The sequence below is a fragment of the Manis javanica genome, chromosome 10 (genome assembly GCF_040802235.1).
Source record: "Manis javanica isolate MJ-LG chromosome 10, MJ_LKY, whole genome shotgun sequence".
NCBI classification, from domain to species: Eukaryota; Metazoa; Chordata; class Mammalia; order Pholidota; family Manidae; genus Manis; species Manis javanica.
The window spans coordinates 67,237,513-67,257,649 of record NC_133165.1 but is presented as its reverse complement, the minus strand read 5'-3'; the positions used below and the strand labels follow the sequence as shown (position 1 = coordinate 67,257,649).

The window sequence follows — 20,137 nt, the reverse complement described above, 5'->3', positions numbered from 1 at the left end:
AGAAGGGGTTACTTGGGATAAGATGGGTGACCCTGCAGGGAACAAAAAATATCATGCCTATCTGTACCTTCCTGAGGACACTTTAATGCCTGGCCATCATTTCTCTTTCATAGTACCTAGTAAAGTACTCAATAAATTTGGACCGAAAATTGTAAATCGCCAGCCTTCCTTACTCTCCACGTCTCCTTCCAATCAGTGGGTGGGCTCCACGGTAGGGAAGAGCTAACTCTAGCCTTAGTTTTTGCACTAAATAAACCCTCACTCTGCATATTTGCCTTCTGTTAAGAAGCCAAGAAAGGACTTAACAGCACTTTTTGATTAAAAAAATAACAATAACCTGAATAAAAAAAAATAACCAGTGGTAATGTTATTCTTTAGTCAAATAACAGAGATTGCAGCCAGTATATAAATGGAGTCATCTTTGGAAATAGCAGTACAAATCCCAATAATATAACTGCTAGAAACCCAATATGAAATGTCTGAGAAAAGGCTTCCAGGTAAGGGGTAAACTGCTGTAGTAGGTCTATAGCATAGAGCCACACACAATAGGTCAAGTCTATCTGTTAACTTCTTACAGTAAGACTTAATCATGCTCTGCAAGTCTTTAAAAAGAAAAAAGCAGACTGTCTAACTCATTCAATAATTTTGAGATGTGCTGATAAAACAAGAAGAGAATAACCAGGCTCATTTTATTTGTTACCTCCAAAGAGTCCAGTTCCCCAGGCACTGGCAGGACCCTTGTAAACTAATATAAATAACCTGAATGTTATCTAAAAGTAGTGTCTTATTGGTAAAGATTGGCTTTGTAGTTGTTACTCTGTTTATTTCAAATATCAAATAAACAGAATCTTCATTCAGTGGAGCAGTCATTTTCAAATATCGCTTATCTGTCAGAATTACCTGCACAGCTTGGTAAACATGCAATGGACCAATTCTATTAAAGTACCCAGGAAGATTTAAAAGAATATTGATGCCTGGACCTCACTCTAGACCAACTGAATCAGCATCTCAGGGGATAAGGCCAAGGCATTGCTATTTTCTAAAATTACCTACATGAGACTCTAAAGTGGAGACCTGGGTCTGATTTAGTAGGTGAGGGTGGTACCCAGTGCTGCCCGTGTATGATAGGTGTCACAAGTAATTCAGCTGCCCATGATCTGTGGACTTTATTCTCAAAAACACTGGTCTAGGTCATCAGGTGAGAAATTGGGGATCAACAGAGGTGAGGCTTAGAACCTTACCCCCCGTTTTGAGAAAAATCTTGTGCATCCGTGGATGTTTTGTTGCCCTTGTCTAGCTTGGATTAACACTTAGTCTATAGGCACACACCTGATCATCTACATTTGCCCTCTTACAGCACTAAACTATGTTTTCTACCTTTATCTTGCATCTACCTACCACTTCAGCATTTTATTAAAAATAATAATAATAATAATAATAATAATAATAAGGGAGAAATGTGGGATTCACATATAAATCAAGTATAAAAATCAAACGAATAATCATAAAAAAAAAACACTGGTCTAGATCATATCAAAGACCTAGGTAAGGCCAAAGCTCTGTGAATCAGTGACTCAAACAGGCATGTCTCACGCTCCCTTGACGTCTTTTCTTTTAGCTCAACACCTCTGAAATAAAACTCAGTCTGCATAGTGAGGAAGCAGAATTACTTTCATCACAACAACCAGATTCAGATATTGATTACAGATGGTTAAGAATAGAAAATGTGTTACATTAGGGCAAAAGTTGATTTTTATGTGAATGTGTTCTCAGAATTTCATAAGCAAAAATGATCGCATTTCTGAGAAAAAAGTAACTTAAAATTAATAGCTAACAAAAATCAGTTTTAGAAATTAGCTTCAATTCAGAAAACATTATTTATATTAAATCATAATTAACATTTAAAGGTCCACTTAGAAAGTACAAGGGGTAAATACAAAAATAGCCATTGCAGCATTATTTTTAATAGCAAAAAATTAAAACAATTATGTCTATTCAAAAGACTACTTAAATAAATATTACATCTAATTAACTAGAATACATCATTCTTTAAACTAGAATACAATTCTTTAAAAATAATGATGCTGCTCTGTATATATTAACAACAACAACAAAATATCTCCAAGATAAAACTGAATAATAGAAGCAAATGGCAGATACGTATGTAGTATAAAATCATTTGTGGTTTTAAATATTAGACCTGTATGAAATCCATAATATTTGTCTGGGAAGATGCCTAATAATCTGGTCGTAGTGATTTCATTCAGAGAGGGAAACTGTGTGGCTGGGAAAATGAGATTTACTTGCCCCATTAATATTCCTTTGTATCTTTGGGATATTTTTACCATTTGAGTTAATCTTTTTTTTTTTTAAGTGGACAATGTAAACTCTCTATAAGTGCATCTTTGTATGAACAAACCCGGGTACATAGTAGACATTCAATAATTGTTTGTTTATGAAATAAACATGCCACCTTATTTCTCCTCCCCTATTATTCAAATCTCTTCTTTCCTTCATATGGGTGGAAGGAAGAGTGGTTAACTAAAGTCTCACATAATGTATTATACCTTGGCACTTACTGAGTGCTAAGTACGTGCTAAGCATTATGTTAACCTCTTGACATTTCATCATCTCAGGCAAATCTACAACTCCTGTGGAGTAGATACTATCATGTCTCTCTTACACATGAGAAAACTCAGGTGCAGAGAGGGAACTGCAAGCTCGAGCACATTGTGTCTCACACACACACACACACACACACACAAACCTACAATAGTAAAGTAACACCTTTAAAATACATGCAAAATGCTGTGAGGACTATGAAGACAATACGCTCTTTGCCCTTCCAAAGGGTCTCCTTAGCAGGGGAAGCATTGTTGTGTAACATTGCTATAATTCAAGGAAAGAGAAAGTGCCAAGGGGGGGGGGGTCCTGAAGTGGAGAAGTCCCAGAGGAAGCAGAAGGAAGGGCTCCTCAGAAGAGCAGGCTCACAGAAGAGGACCTGGTACTTAGGACTTTGAGGGAAGTGGTCAGGAGGAAAATCATGTGATTTATTTATCCCACATTACACTAGGTGCATTGTATACACATCACCTTTTCTTCTAATCCTAACAATTCTAAGCATTCTCGTCCCAATTTTGGCTGAATAAACCAAAACCTGAAGAAGAAACTTTCCCCAGATGTTCTAGTCCTCATTTAATGTCGCCTTACTTCCTAACGGCCTCTCTAGTAGGGACTACCAACATTCACTGCCTCATATATTGTTATGTAACTTCGTGTGTGTGTGTGTGTGTGTGTGTGTGTGTGTGTGTGTGTGTGCGCGCGCTCGAGTGAACACATTCCTTATCTCTAATACACGTGTAAGCTACTTGAGACAGGAACCTTTATCTTATATTTCTTTAATATGCCCCATTACATGCTCACATAGTAGACACTGAAATATTTAGGGGAATGTATTAGGGCTAAGTTAAGTGTGTATAATTGAGCTGTTTTTATTTCATATAAAGGTTTTATGACAGCAGATGAAAGAAAATTATTCAACCACCTCAAATCTCCTCACCTGAAATACTGGGTCCCATTCATCTGGTTTGGAAATCTCGCAGCTAAGGCCCGAAAGGAAGGCAGAATCAGAGACAGCGTAGATCTGCAATCATTGATGACTGTAAGTACACTGCAAAAAGGAGATACTAATCAGAGGCAGACAGGGATCTGGATGTAACAGGAACCTCATCACACCAGGACAAGGCCACTGTGATCAGTCCTATCCCAAAGGGGCCAGGAAGACTGGCCTGGTGTCAGAACCCACAGCATGCAGGACAGCGACAGTACACAGGTTTTAACTCCTGTTGACCAGTAGTCGTTACTTAGAAGTTGTCTTTTAAACAGACCTTGGCTTTGTAATAAGCTCTGTAAGAAAGCATCCCTAAGTTGATTAGCAACATCTGCCAAGAGCTCTGAATGATCTGGTGCCCACCTGGTGCACTTGCCATCCCTGGCTCCAGGATCCCAGAACAGAATTTGGAGTGAAAATAAATCTCCCCAGTCAACTGCCCAAAAATGGACTATCCTGAGGTTAAGCCAGCTTTCCAGATGCTCCAGAAAGTGATTGTGTTTGCATTAGATGAAATAACCCTGAATTCATCTGAGAAACAAATTTATGGAAGGGCTAGAGAGATGTGTGCCATGACAGGTTCCCACTTGGATTAGGCTACAAGGAGTAAGTGATTTAAAAATAGTTCCCAGATTAATATAAACTGTTTTTCCCAGTTTTATAACTAATGTGCAAGAGAAGAAAAAAAAATAAATGGATCTCAGTCCTTTCTGCTCCAAATAGAGAGTGATTTTCTGTCAATATAAGCATCCCAAAGTCCTCATTTGTGGGGGGAAAGGTAAAGGATATATTTACTTCTTTTTTCTAAGATCTATAGTAAACATGTTTTCAAAAGAGATAGAGAAACAAAAAATAATAATAATCTTCTCTGGACAAACATACCTGTTATAAATTAGGGATTCAATAGAATAGAGATATTTATATAATACCCTGAATTATCTGAATTTTTTTTCAATGTCGATCTATAATCAACCTTTTTGCACATTGTTGGATGATACTGGTTGCCTGTCATTTCCAGAATTTTCCTTTTGGAGTAGCCTTCAGAACCTGGTATCAGCCTTGCAAAGTCGGTCTCATCATTCTCCAGACACATTCATAAAAGACATAGCCACATTCTGAACCCCAGGGAATATTTCTTACCACACCCATCATTTTAGTAAATTTTGTCTTCTCTGTTTCTGGCTTAGGAAATGAACCGATACCGCTCTTGGTGCAGCCTTTTATTTGGCTATGACTGGGTTGGGATTCCGCTGGTTTACACCCAGGTATCAGATACTTTGCACTTCATGTTTATTTCTCCTTCCCTACTTTGGTGCCAGCGCTCAGTTCTCACTAAAATTTCTCTGTATTTCAGGTTGTCACCTTGGCCGTCTACACCTTCTTCTTTGCATGCTTGATTGGACGCCAGTTCTTGGATCCCACCCAAGGCTATGCAGAGCATGACTTAGATCTCTACATTCCAATCTTTACTCTCCTGCAATTCTTCTTCTATGCAGGATGGCTCAAGGTAGCCAAGTGTCATTGCCTGAGACCCTCTCTGTAATCTCCGAGCATGTTCTGCTCTGCACACTGATCCTTTATTGGGTCGCTCATTCATGAGTGAACCAAAGACAGGTTTAACAATTAACAGGTTAGAGATGCTATTACTCCTCAACCAGGGAATAAAGTGGATGTGGTGACTGCTTCACGGCAGCAGTCTGAAGCAGAGGTTACAGGAATACCCTTTCATGGGTGTTGGTTTTTTAAAGTCTTTGTATCCTCCTATTAGGATTATAATAATTTAATTACAGCAATATCTGTACCTGCACTGATATTTTATGCCACAAAAGCAACTAGGCAGATTCAAAGACAGTAAATAAGAAACCTTGTATCTCAGACTTAAGCATTAATATTGTGCTGTTATAGCATCATTCCCCAAAATCCCATTGGCTGTCCCACAACATTAAATGCATCCCATTTGCAAAACCAGAACTGAAATTCAGAAAAGAATTCATTGTAATCAAAACCAGAAACACCAGGATTAATGATGACATTTGGTTTGCCGGGTAACTAAAAACAGGTCAGAGTAAGGAGGACTTGTCCACTTATCAGTGCAGCAGGTATTTGCTCCCACTACCACCATTGCCCCTCCCTAGATGGATGTGTAAATATCAGAGGCCTGCTTCTTCCATATCTTTTGTGAACTTCCAAAAGAGAAATATGTGATGAAAAAAAAAATCAAGTCAATGGCTTCTTTAAGCTCACTGAAATCTAATGACAGTTTGAAGATGACTTTAATTAAATAGAATGTTCAAACATTTGACCTCCCAAACAGCCACATGTTGACATGCGCTGGGTGGGGGAACCTCCCAGGTTGGACAACATATTCCCAGCAGTTGCCTTTACTTTTGTTGGCTTCAGTCTTAACAAGGAAAAACAAATATGTTGGCATTTCAAATTATACTCCAAAGAGTAAAAAAGGCATGTCCTTTACAAATGGCAAAAACATTTTAACCATTTGTAAATTGACAGTGATTTGTAATTATTTTTACCCATTTAAGGCAGAAAAAGAGCAGGAGAGATTAACAGTCCTCATTTCCCAGAACAGAAAAAAGTAGACTCTACTTTTATAAAAAGAAAACCACCACAGTTGGCCCAAGCGCTCAGTCATCCTGGTCTTAAACTGTCCTCTCTTCTGATTTGTGCTGAGGTTCTCATTCCTTGCTTGTGTCTGTGTGAGGTGCTCAGCCAGCCTATAAGACATGGATAGCAGTTCCTGCCTTCTGATATGCTCCTTAAAATACCAACAATCTCTTCCTTTGTAAAACAGTTTTAAAGGCAAAATGTTAGGAGACGATCTTAGCTCCTTTAAAAGCTATGCAACCACGAGAGATGTGAGTTTTCCCTGACAATGCATTGTATCTCAATTTCTAAACAGCTGCTTAATCTTGAACATTCTAATATTTATAAATCTTTTCAAAATATAGAAAACCTATCCTAACCTTAGGAACAGTGTATTACTCAGTTATTTGCTGGAAACAGAGCCTCCAAGAGAGTTAAGAGTATTTTTGTGAGATAGATAATTCAGAAACATGGACAACGTTTTGGTACTTGAATGTGACTCTAATACTGTATGCAGGACTGATGCCATAAAAGTGAAGTTTTGGACATAATAAGAATATATTCCATTTAACTTAAGGAAAACCTTACACAAAAAAAGGATAGAAAATCCCTTAGAACTTGCAGTAAAGGACTTTGATGTGGATATTGCTGTATGGCTGACTGAGTCAGGGCACAGGCCTTGCCTAGGGCTGTCTGTTAAAAATAGGGAGATGTACTTCTTTAAGTCAGTGGTTCTCAAAATGCACTGAAGTCTGCTAGGAGCTTTACTCAATACTGATGCCTGGGGCTCAACCTCACACTATTGGATCAGAATCTCTGGGGGAGGCACCTAGTTATCAAATTTTTTTAAAAGTTCCCTAGGTGATTTTGATGTTCAACCAAGGTTGAAACAACTGCTCTAAGTGATTAGACTTAAATCCTAAAAATAAGTAGGTAGATTTTGTACCAAATCGTCTCAGAATCTAGAAACTCAACTAATCAATGGTGCTTTCTTTTATGCACTTTTTTTACCAAGTAGGCCCAGTGTGAAACCACACATACACACACACACACACACACACACACACACACAGGAAATAAAAATCAAAGGAAAATGACAGGGTCATATCTGAGTCATATTTGGCATTTAAATCTCTCATCAAGAAGGCTATAAAATTCAGGAACACTGTGAAAACATCTAATATTGACCAATTACTAGAGTATATGGGATAAGACATCACCTAAACTTTTCTCAGAAGGAAAACTAACTTACTAGATAACACTAAATCCTTCAGGGTAAAACTAAGTAATACAAATTACAGTTTTATGACTTAACCTGCTCTCTCTGACTCATTCATTTAGCAGTTACATCTGGTAACTGTGAAAACTCTTTGTATTCTTTTCTTAAATTGCATCTTAAGTCTTTCTCTGCTGTTTAGTCTCCCCCATGTTTACCTTTTGGGTCATCACCTGGGCCTTTGTAAATTAAGAACACAGGCTATGTACCCTTTGAAGTGCCTTCCACATTGTCAATGCTCCTTCAATATTCACTGGTTTAATCATACCTAAAAGCAATCATTTGACTCCTAAGTTGTGCATGGCTTCTCCTGGACAGGGCCTCTTCACCACAGCCAGATGCACTGGACAACTTACCCATGCAGGTGTGTTCTGCATAGTCTGAGAGGTGAGTCTCACTTGCTGATAAATATCTGCATTTTGTAGAACAACCCACTTCCCTCTAAGCTTTGTATTATGAAAGTGACAAAAGAAAGTAGAGAGGGAAACAGTAGCCATCTTCAACCTCCATTCTGTCTTTATAAGCATCATGATGGACTCATCACTGTTCTCCACTGCAGGTAGCTGAGCAGCTTATCAACCCTTTCGGAGAAGATGATGATGATTTTGAAACTAACTGGTGCATTGACAGAAATTTGCAGGTTAGAGGAGCTTTTCTTTCTTTCATAAACGTTAATAATAAATCACTGCTTATGTTTCTAATAAAAAGAGATGGTGAATGAGCTTGAATCCCCTGCACGGCAGAGCTTTAGCCAAAAAAAATGTGGTTTGGTTATGGAGTGGTTGTCTTGGGTTGTTCTGAAACCTCACAGGTCCTGGATCTCAGTTCCAGGTAAAACATAGCCCCTTTTAAATAGAATGTCAAGCCAGCTTTCTTTGTAAGTTTCTTTATTAACTTTACACAGCCTCTTCTATCTCAGTACAGAATAATATTTCAATTCGTTCTCTAATCTGTTTCTATGGGCAGTGACATAAAGGGGCGGTCGAACACGATCTAGTGTGAGCTCCCACACTGGTACTCGGTGGGTCCCTGCAGCTGATGTTCAGCAGCTGGGCACTGGAGGGTAGCCAGATGGCCTGAGTCTCAAAGTTGCCTAAATCACACCAAATGGACCACAGGGCCCTTCCCTAAAGCATTATTTCAAAGAGGGTTTTCATGAAGAATCAGCATGAGAGAATTTTCCTTTTAGGCAAGACACTCCTCAGCCCATCCTCTTCCCCGAAAACCACAGACAAGGGTCTTTGACTTGTCTGTTTGTTTGAGCCCTTACACAGCTCATAATCAGGTTCAAAGATTTCACCGGTAGATCACTGTTGCTTCGCAAAACTGACACCCATATCCAGAGGGCAGGGAGAGACCAAAGAAAGAGGCAGACCTCTCCAGGCTGACACACAGCAGTTTTAAAACACAAGGGAGCTTCTAAGGCTTGTTGCGGGCGCCCAACAAAATCTCCAAAGTTTATTTAGAGGCCTTAACTGGGTCCAGTCATGTGTGCCATTTCGGTAGTCCCAACAACACCTCTGTCAAGGCTATGATCCCGAAACTGGGAATAGTGGGTAGAACGTACATCCCACAGACAAGGGAGGGGGTGAGGAGCCTCTGATTGCTCAGGACCAGCCCGAGGATCAACAGGTGGGCACATCCTCTCCAAGATCTCCTCCAACAATCCCCTGTTGCTCTGTTGAGAAGTGCTCTGCTCCCCTTGTTCTTTGCAAACACTGGGTTCCCAGAGGATTAATTATTTATTCATGTACTTGTTGGTCCAAGTCAAGAGGAGAGACCATGACAGCTCCAAGCAGGATAGGCTTGTAGAACCATTTTTCCAAACAACCAAATAAAAATTCAGGGCACAAGGAAATGATATCAAGCATAAAAGTGTTACTGGAATAAACTGAATGGGATACTGAGAAGCTTCCCCTTCCTGTAAATCTAGCATTGTGTGGCTGCTGTCAGGATAGCCACTAGACAATATGGTAACTTTGAGCAAAGAAGAAAAAGGTGCCTCTCCTGCCTCCAGGTAAGATGTGGCTCCACCATAGGGCACGTGGCCTGATAAACCAAGTCTGGACAGTTTGACAGCCCCACTTACCCCTGCTGCCAAGTGATCTCATGCAGCAAAAGACACGGACAAGCCTTTGTAGCAGGCTTGGCTCCTTCAAATATGAACAATGGATGTGTATATATTCACTCACTCAGATTTCTGTTCTATCCACTCCAAATTCCACCCAGCCACTGGAATTTACTCTTTTTTCATACAGTTCAAATCTGAATTATTCTAACAATATAACATTGATTTTAGGTCTCTCTTTTGGCTGTGGATGAAATGCACATGAGCTTACCCAAGATGAAGAAGGACATTTACTGGGATGATTCTGCTGCTCGACCCCCATATACTCTGGCAGCTGCTGACTACTGCATACCCTCATTTCTGGGCTCAACAGTCCAAATGGGGTAAGTGTATTTTTTTTAAATCATCAATATTTGGAAAATAGGTAGATCACTGTTCTGATCTTTTTATGCCCTGGTCTTGAAGTTAACATTCATGACAATTCTCAATTATTAATGACTGATAACAGTAGCCTTTTCAAAATTTCAGATATAATTAATAAGCCTAAGGGAGTTAGAGAGAAAAGAGACTGTTGTTTCTGGTTTAAATGTGGTATATGTGTGTGTGTTTGGAAGTCATTTGCATTTTACCTCGCTTTTATACCACAGCAAACTTTTCTACTATTTGTAAAACTATCCTCCTTTTTGCCTTTCCATTTGAAGAGTTGTTTAATTAGTTAACTATGTGGTCATTTATTATTTAATCATGACTATCATAATTAAATGTATTTTTAACCAGTGTTTATTAAGTATGTAGCATGTGTAGGCACTGTATTTGACTACTTGGAGACAAGCAACTCTAAAAGAATGAGATGAGTTTTATCAAAAGTTTTCTCCAAAATTATAGTTCAATCCAGCTATGTTCAGTATGTATATATTCTCTGTCCCGTGGTTTTAACATAACAATCTGTCCCTACGTACTGTGAGCTTTAAATAAATGGGCTAAGGCCTGAAGTAGATCATGCACAGTTCTTGAATAATTTTATTAAATCTGATAATGTATTTGATTTTGGAGAAATGTGTGAATGTGGGGGAAATTTAAGTATATTTGTTGAAGGCAGATGCTACAGTTTCCAAGTAACTTAAAGAGTGTGGACAAATTTAGAAAAATATGAGGAACACCTCTAAAAAATTGTAGAAAAAGAGAAAATGTCTTCAGAATTTGTCTTATAACTCATGGCAAAACTGTGGTTCCTCGTTCCCAGAGGCCAGCTCTGAGAAGATCAGTGGGGCGAGTTCAAGACCTGGGGTTGCCACCTGTGACCCTTTCCCCCCTCTCCCCACGGTGTTCAGCCTCCTCTTTTCTGGCTCTCAGGATATCTAGCTTCCATCCTCTTCCTACAAGAATTTACTCTTAGCCAAATGCCTCCAATCCTTATAAACAATGATTTGTGGCCAAAGGAGCCTCTGAAGTGGAAAGTCACGATCCAAAGAAAAAGATGACAATGGAGAGTTTCAGGAGTTGTGGCAAATAATGAGGTGATTTAGGAGCCAGGAGATTTGCATTGTTCTCTTCAAAGCAGACCATAGAGAAGGCTGCCTGCTCCAGACTAGACTTGCTTCTAGGCAGCCTGCTACGCCCAGCGCCACCTGCTCAGGGCTTCTGCCAGGCCAGGGTGCTCATCCCGACCCCAGCCCATTGCTCATTTCCTGTAGTTGGCACTTCTCAGGATTTTCTAACACACTCTGCACTAGCGGTTTCATGGATTGTTAAATCCTTCTCAAGTTTGGGAATTAACACATTATTTTCTTGAGTTTGTTTTTAGGTAGTTACATATGCTTTACATCTTCCCCTTCACTCCCTTCTTGATTAACGCGAAGCACTGGGAGATCCACAGTGTAAAACAGAAGACACCCACTCTTTTGACAGGGTCAGGGAAAATCATAGGATGACGTGATTTAAACTGCAAGTGCCATTTGCGCTCCGCTTCTAAAGCTCCATCAGCTGTCTTGCATGATAGTTAAAGTGGTATTTTTTTACTCTTCAAGATTTTTATCTTGATCTACAGTCATCCTAATCATCATAATTTTACATGCCTGTACTAGTGTCCATGTTCTTCAGAAAGTACTAAAATATGCAGTGCTCCCATTTCTAAATATAGAAACATAGAACTTGGAATTTACAAGAACTCAGGGAAACTCTACCCCAAATGATTACTGAGAAGACTAAACGAGGTTTTAAACATGAAAACTCTAGATGTAGTGCATTATTCTTACCTACTCATGCAGGTCTCATATTTGGGGGTGTCAAAGTGAGGCACAGAAAGATTAAACAAGTCTAAGCTATTTCTCACATTAAACTAGCCCTGGAAATTTGGGACAGAAAATAACATACTTGAGAGAAAACCAGGAGGTACAGTACTTAAGAATGCAGCAAAACATTGCAGTCCTCAGAGAGATCTGTACTGAAGATGTCCTATTGACTAGCACGGTGGGAGCAGGCCAAGGGCCAGAGTCTGTTAGGGGAGTTTTCATGAGACATTTAATGACTCCACTAGACCCAACTACTCAAAGAAACAATTAGGCAAAAACTCACTTGATTGAATTTTCTGCAATCCAGGACAAGTCACAGCAGGAATACAGCCTTTGGGAAGTCAGCATTCCGGAGACGCCCCCTTTGATCCTCTAGTGTCGATTCCTATCACGACTGTGCTAGTAGACAAGATGTTTCTGGTTGACTGTGACAGAAAACCAACTCAATCTGAATTAAGCAAAAGGGGTTTCTTAGGTCACATGCAGGGACTAGCCTAGCTTTGGGTGTGGCTTGATCCAGAGGCTCAAAGAATGTCACCAGGACTCCCTATTGCCCTCTCTTTCCCTCAGTTCTGCTTTCCTCTCCACTGGCTTTGGTTTAAGGCGGGCTCTACCCTCCTGATGGCAAACTGGCAAGAAGGTGGCCAGAAGCTCCAGGCATACAACCTATCTTCTCTGTAAATCTTTGGAAAGAGCACATTTCTTTTCCAACTCTTAAAACTGAAGTACTGGATTTATGAGGATTGGCTGTGCTTGACTAACATGTCCACTCCCGACCTGTTTCAACAGGGAGACACAATATTTTAATCAGCCAAGGCTGGTGTATGGGGTCCATTTGGACCAATGGGTATGGTCAGCCGGAGCCAACCACATGGAATAGGCAAAGTGAAACCACGGTGAATGCTCTGCTGGGCTGACAAAATCAATAGATATCCTCCAGAATCACAAAAGGCAATTCCCTAAGCATTGAATTATTCACTCACCAAATACAAGGCCAATATCAAGATAGCCATCTGACCAAACCTGGGGAGGAAAGAGAAAGTAAAAGCAAGGATCGTGGTAGTGTGGGTGGCCCTGTGGGCAAGCTCCTGGTATCATGGTGGAGACCAGGTGTCAGCATAGCACACGTGCAGAAGAGTGTTTGCTGCTTGATGAGCATATAAAATCTTTTCCTGGATGAGTGAGTTTTTATTTTCTTATTCTATTTAAGGTATATGTTCCCAGTATATTTAATTCAGAGATCAAATTTCCCTTATCACTTCATATCAACATTTCAGGTTTGTAACCCTAATTCTCATGACCCAGAAATTCCAAAAGAAGGGCAATGCCTTCTCTAACTGAGCAAAAAAATGTTCTCTAGGAGCAACTGAGAAATTATTCTCCTTTATAGTCAGCACACTTCTCACTCCCATGAAAAAAGGATACTCCGTGGAGACAATTCCTTTGTTCTCTATATTCAGGAACATGTCCAAAATATTGTTCTATGTTTCTACACACTTCCCCAAAATACATTACTGAATAAAGTAAGTTTTTCCCCCTTTTTATCTCAAGTATAAACTTGAAATATCATGTTTTTCCCTGTGTCTTCACATGGGGAATGTACTCATTCATTTAGTCAGGTGAAATTTTCTTTCAGGGCCTAGTATATGGTAGGTTCCATGCTGGAGATAGACCGGAAAACCCCCCACCTCTTGAGCTTACAGACAGTTATCCCAGCAGCTGGCTGATGGACTGCTGGGGATAAGTCTAGAGTCAGAGGGACTAGTGAACTGGCTGTTAGTGAAGTTTAGACAGGAGAGGATAAGGGCCTGAGCTAGGGTGGCATCACAAGGGATGTACACAGAGCAGATGACAGAAGGGAGAGATTTAAGAAAGAGAGAGGAGTGAAGAATAGGTAGGAGTTGGTAGCGGAGCAAGTATGCTAGAGAGTAGAGAGTAGGAGCTGCTGTAAGGGAAAGGGGATGAGCTCCCTTTTGCTCACAGGAGCGCGGGGGCGGCGGGGGTTGACATAGGATGGCAGGGGCTGCGGCTGGTTGTGGGGAGGGAGGCCGCAGAGTCTGCATGGGAGGATGGAGCTGTGGACGGGTGCTAGATGGGCTGCCATGTAAAGGGTGCCTGTGCAGCTAGGGAAACAGGACCCCATGTTCTCACCACATCCCATCAGCAGCATGGCTTAATCGAGATGAAGTTTTAATTAACAAGGCCCATCCTTTTCTCTCCAATCTGAGACCAAAAAACTTCTGTTTTAAACTGCATTTTATTGTTTCTAACACCAAGCCAGTGCTGAAGGCCCACACCCCCAGTCTTTGTATGAAGCATGTTACAAATCAACTTCAGAATGACCACTTGGAATGAAAAAAGGCCAGTTGAAAATCTGAACTGAGCACCGAAAATAGAAATATTTTCATAAATATATGTGTCTTGAGCATTTAATAAATAGTGTTAACTTATTGTATGGACAGTAATCTCCACTCAACAGACCATCCTATAAATTAACTGAGCAATGAAAAAAAAAATCTTCCCTATTTGAATCCTGTTCCCATTATCACGCCAGAGATGAGCTCAGTTGAATCTGCGCAGTTTGTTCTTTTGTCATGCTACGGAACACTCTCTGATCTGCAGTTTTGATTAAGGGATCTTTTCATTATCTTAACCATGGAGACGCTATTAAGATGAAGAAAATACCCACAAGCAGCCAAAAGAATTATCCGCAAGGTGTATATCAGGAGAACACACCCATGCCCTAAAATGAAAATGGGTCTTCTTTGGGCAATGGTAAAGATTTATGCTTGATAGACCTAACTTTTCCAAACCTAGAATGTTTAAACTCAAGCCAGCATGGTTGAGAATATATTTCTTTTTAAAACAAACAAACAAAACATGAGGCCCAGGTCTGGCCCACCACAGCTAGCCTGGCATGGAATGCTTGCCTTCACATTAAGCCATTACAAGTCACTCCAAAATTCTTCTTATTTATTTAAATACTTAGGATTATCCATTAGCACACATTTCTAAGTCTCTGAGGAATGAAACACATGGAAATTAAAGGCCTGAGGTCTCATAACTCCCTTTAATCCTGTCTTGAAAATCAAAACAGCCAACAATAAAGAAGCATAATCCCGTGAAGGTGCTGGAAAGACCCTAACATGGTATCCATCTGTGGTGGCTGAAGGATTTGAAATTCTGGAGAAGAGAGTTTGTAGCCGCTTATGAAAGGGATCACTCAAATGTGTCACTCACTCTAACTGTCCCGCTAATCTAAAAGCATGCTCTTAGATGGTCTGGAACTTGAACTGCTGACTTCAATCCCATTTAAAGAACACTGCTTTCTTGGGGCTTTCTGCCATGGTGCATATATATTAGAAATTCCTCACATGTGTAGCAATCTTAAGGAATGCATCTATGAAGTCAAGGATCCTCTTAGTAAAGAGAGGAAGGAATATTCACATTTTTGTAAGAATTCCTTCTGGTTAGGAGTTAAAGAATTCATTTACATTTACTTGGTACTGTGCAAATACAACCATTTACCCCAGAAATAATAACTTTTACTTACCCGTCTTCTTTCTGAAAGTTCTAAGAACACACATAAATAATGCATTTTTTTTGCAATTATACATATATGTACTTAATGTGCACAAGACATTTAAGATGGTCCAGTATGGTCAGAATTACTCCTAGTGGTATTGGCTCAAATATAACAAAACATGTATTTTAGCAAACAAAGATTTATTGAAGTGTAGTTAAATACACTTCTAGATGGATGTTTTATTCAGCAATCCTTTCTTAGCCAATTATATTCAAATATTTTAGCTTTACAAGAAAATACATAATCTGATATACATTTTTGCATGCTTGTGTTATAAACAACCAAAAATACCTCAAATTTTGCATCACTAATTTCAATAAAAATGTATCCTTGGAACATTGATTTTCACTTAATGCATTAGAAAGGAAGGAAAGACAGAACTGTCCAAGGAGATAAATGTGCATTAAGTTTATCATTTTAGTACTTACACAGGAATTTTTTCATATGCTGACATGGGGTCACCACTGGCCCACAGTTTCCACCTCCTAAATGGTATGAGATGTACAGATGGTTTAATTTCCTTTTCTAACAAAATTCCTGTAGAATGCAACAGTATTGAAAAACAGGGGACTTCAACTGAACTGGGCCACAATCCCTTTTTCGTCAGCTAGCAGAAGCCAGATCAACATGATGAGAATGGTTACATGCAGCTCATGTGCCTCTTTAATAGGTTTGCCTTAATGCCTGAGCCAAACTTCACAGTGAGGAGAGTTCCTGGCCCTGCATGCAGCTCCCTGGGCTAAGCATGATGTCCCTGACGTCAGCTACTTGAAGCTGTCTGGAAGGAGCAGAGAGGAGGGCTGGTGGACACCACCTCCCATCCACTGGATTCTCCTCACAATGCTCGGCCCCCCACCTCCAAGCTCAGTCTGAGGGTTACCTTGTCCACCTTATAAATCCTTGGCTACAGCTTTGATGGTGACTCTGCAGTGCAGAAGGTTAAAACTAACAGCATTCACCCCTAATGGGTTTGAAGAGTACATTTCACTTTGCTCCCATGAATAAATGCTCCTCCATGTGTGCCTCTGTCCTGATTTTCAGGCAAATTTCGGCTCCCTCCAAGGCAGCCACCTGACTTTGTGTACACCAGCCATTTGAACATAGTAAATTTCACATGAGTAGTAGAACTCATCATATTAAATATTATTTTCCTAAACTCCTCATTTTGGTCCTTTTAAAATAACCTCTTATTATTCAAATTTAAACTGCCAAAACACCACCTTAAAAGTGGCACAACAGAAACTATGTGAGGTGGTGATGCTAATTAACCGTATTGTAGTAAGCATTTCATAATAGATAGTGTGCCAAATCATCACATTGTACATCTTCCAATAAAGGGTAGTGAGGTGTACAGAGGAAGAGAGGGGGCACCCATCATCCAGTTTCTCCTTCAGCCTTTTGAAGCTCTATTTTTATTTACCTGATCACACTCATGAGAAGGGGTTGCTTTGCAAAAAAGCTTGCTTTAAGAACACTGCATTAACCTTTCAGGTCTTCAGGGATGTTTTGATCTGTCCATATCAGACACATCCCAGAAAGTCTGGAAGTCTGGACATATCTCCAGCAGATGGGTTCCCTGCCTCTCCTTTGTTATGGCCACAGCAGACAGGAAGTGTTCTTCTGCACCTCTGACCAGCCCGCGCATCTTTCCAGGGGGCTTTAGTTGAATCACTGCTGTCTCTGCCCTCTGTTACCTGTCACTAGCAAGGGAGATTGTCAGGCTGACCACTTTATAGGTGTTCAATAGGTATTTTGAAAATTGGGGTTGTTTTTCCTTTACCACTTGCAATTAAAACAAGAATACATCCCACTCCTGATGTCAGTCTGACCTGTAGAAACCACGCATGCTCTCCCTCTTTCTACAGTCAGCAAGAACCAGCTAGTCTGACTAGCTTCACATACCTATTCTTTCTCCCTCTCCTGCTCATGTCCTCCCTTTAAAAATCCCAATACATGGCAACAATCTTTCTCATTTTTTCTGTATTCATGATTTATATTGTGCAACAAATGCTGACTGCAGGATTTGGCAATGTATGCAAATGGCACAACAAAACTGTGAGAGGCAAAGTCAGGGCAATTCCACCACCTGAGAGGCCCTCTTTTCCTTCTCTCAACCGGGCTTCCTCCTATCCTTACATTTCCTCTCTATTCACACAGGGCCCCAAGTCTAACCATTAAGTGACTGTTAAAATCGTCCCTTCTAACATTAGTTGTTAGGTGGCAGCTCAGAGGTATAGTAACATTTTAAAAAGACACTCTTGAAGGAGAAAAGGGAATGACCTTGAGGCAGACACTATCATATCCTCCAGCCATGAGCAAGAAGTCAAAGGTAATTTGGGAACCACCTCTGAGAGTGTACCAGCCATTGAGAGAGTCCTTTTTATATCTTCTACTCATCAGAGCTTTTCCACATGTTACTTCTTTTGAACTCCCCACAGTCTGCAAGGCAGGTAGAGCAGGTATCGTTGTCCACTACTTTACCAAGTATGATGCCAAGTCGCAGAGAGGTTAAGTGGATCTCCTAAGGTCACACAGCTAGTTAGTGTCAGCCTGGGCAGCAATCCTGGCTCTGCAAGCTCCCCGAATAAACCATTTTCCTCACCACAGACGCAAATCTCAAATTCCGTATTCTGGAGACTAATGACTGCATGGCACTTTCCATGAATGTCCTCCTGTCTCTAATTACCTGTCTGTCTCAGTTCAAGTGAATTCCAGAACATAAGACCTAGCTTTCTCAGCTGACATTCTCTAATACAGAGTAATATAATGAGGCTGCTTACATTCTATCATATAATATTTTTGCTATAATTGTACTGGGACATTTTAAGTGGTGTTATATTTAGTGCTCAGGATTGTACTAACCCTATACTACAAGTACACTTTAAAAATCAAATACAGAGGAGCAGAAAGTCTAAAAGGAATTAAAAGCTACATCCAAGCCTCTGAATTGGGAAATAAAGAATCTTTTTAACATATTCAATTCTGTATGCTCCAAGCTTTAAACCATTTTGTTCTTAAGCCACAGTTTCGCTATCTTACTGGGCACCATGACCACAGGCAAAGGAGAGAAAGGAGATGGGCATGGCATGTTGGCAATGAAACCTTCCGTTATGGAAACATTTGGAAGAAAAGTCATTGGCTTCCCCTGCAGGGGCTTCACTGCTGCTCTTTGATAGCACAAAGACCATAATGAAAGACTTCCTTTGCTACTTGGGCATGAGATTCAAAAACCTGCCTGCCAGACCACAGACCCCCAACTGCTCTTCCAAAATCCCGCACACGGGTCTTTTTGACTGATGGTGTGGAATGAGCCACATCATGTTTCTCAGCCAGAGCATTTCTAGGTGACAATACTCATCAACGTTGCCTTCCATGTAGGTGTTCCAGCTTGGACACTGCTACCAAGGGACAAAACTCTAGTTATGCCCTCCAATCATAAAGACAACCCATAGCTGCCCAGAGCCTGGGGAATAATCTCTAAATCCCTCAACCTGGTATATAAGACTCTTCATAACACAGTCCAAGGCTACCTTTCCAGCTTGATGCCTGGTGACTGTGTTTAACACAAACTTAAGTATTTCCCATTCCTCACGATCATCCTCAAGTCTCCTTATTTGCTCAAGTCACTTCTTCCACCCAGAATACCCTACCCTTCTCTGCCTACAATTCCTACTCAATGTCAAAGGCCAGCTCAAAAACTTATTTTGCCCCAAATTTAGCTATGTATATACATGCCTTTTCAGTTATGTTACCTAGTACTTAATGTAACAAATTTGTTCATGATAGATGCTCAATAAATTTAATTGGGTAAGTGGGTAAATGTCATGCGTCCACACCATAGTCTCATGCGGCAGGAAAGTGAAGTAGGGTCTCACTGGCAGCCCAGCCCCATGTCAGCTGGTGAATCAGTAGAACATTAGCAAGAGCCCTTTGCAGTTTGCTCTTTGCAACTGGTCTGCTTTTCTCCATTTGGGATTCAGGGATTTGGGCCTCTTGCCCCAGTCAAATGTATATCCACCACATTGGTGCATAGTTAGAAAGTTTTTTCCTTAGGATTCACGAAGGTTTGAAGAAATAATGATACAAACATTTTTTTCCTAGAGGACTTTGTCATTCTGACAAGGTTGTGTGGTTTAGAAATAGTTAAAAAAGACAAATCCCAAATAAAAAGTCAAGATCCCAAATGGAGGACAGAGGACTGTCACTTAAAGAGAGATTTGCCAGCCCCATCTCAGAGTCCCAGGACACCTCTAACGTGGCAATCTTAGTGAAAACTGTGCTTGTTGCTCCTCCAGTGTCCTCCGTAACCAGACTCCTAAAGTGTGACTGAGACTTGACCTAATGAAATCCAACAGGCAGGGTCCCTGAGGCCACTGAAGCACGAGTCTGCATTTCTCAAGTCAGTGTAAGAGAACCTGAGCCGTGCACAGCGGAGGGTGGGCCAGGAAGCTATCTGGTGTCCAAGGGCACTGCTGGGGCTTTAGAATAATCACACAGGGTTGTAACTGGATGCTGTCTGGGGCATTTAGGCACTTAATCATCTCAATCAGTCATCTTTTATTCATAAACACGAGAAACGTTTTCTCAAGCTGTTTGCATTGCCCTTTCATGTTACACCAATATTATGCTCTCCCAACTTTTTACTTTATGGCACATAAAATGCCCCTGGCCAAGTTCAAGCACCATGTCACCATGGGCATCAGTA

The 20,137-nt window shown here is 40.5% G+C and overlaps 1 protein-coding gene across 5 annotated transcripts in view; it reads left to right on the top strand.

Annotated features, from left to right (window-relative positions):
- The window catches only part of BEST3 (bestrophin 3), a 41,602-nt gene that overhangs the window by 12,542 nt on the left and 8,923 nt on the right, over positions 1-20,137 (top strand). For all 5 annotated transcript variants that reach the window (XM_017673728.3, XM_037022625.2, XM_037022624.2 and 2 more), the window contains 5 exons: positions 3,507-3,661; positions 4,798-4,875; positions 4,965-5,117; positions 8,047-8,127; positions 9,787-9,938. In XM_017673728.3, the coding sequence (XP_017529217.2) occupies positions 3,507-3,661; positions 4,798-4,875; positions 4,965-5,117; positions 8,047-8,127; positions 9,787-9,938 (619 nt within the window). The remainder of the gene's footprint in view (positions 1-3,506; positions 3,662-4,797; positions 4,876-4,964; positions 5,118-8,046; positions 8,128-9,786; positions 9,939-20,137) is intronic.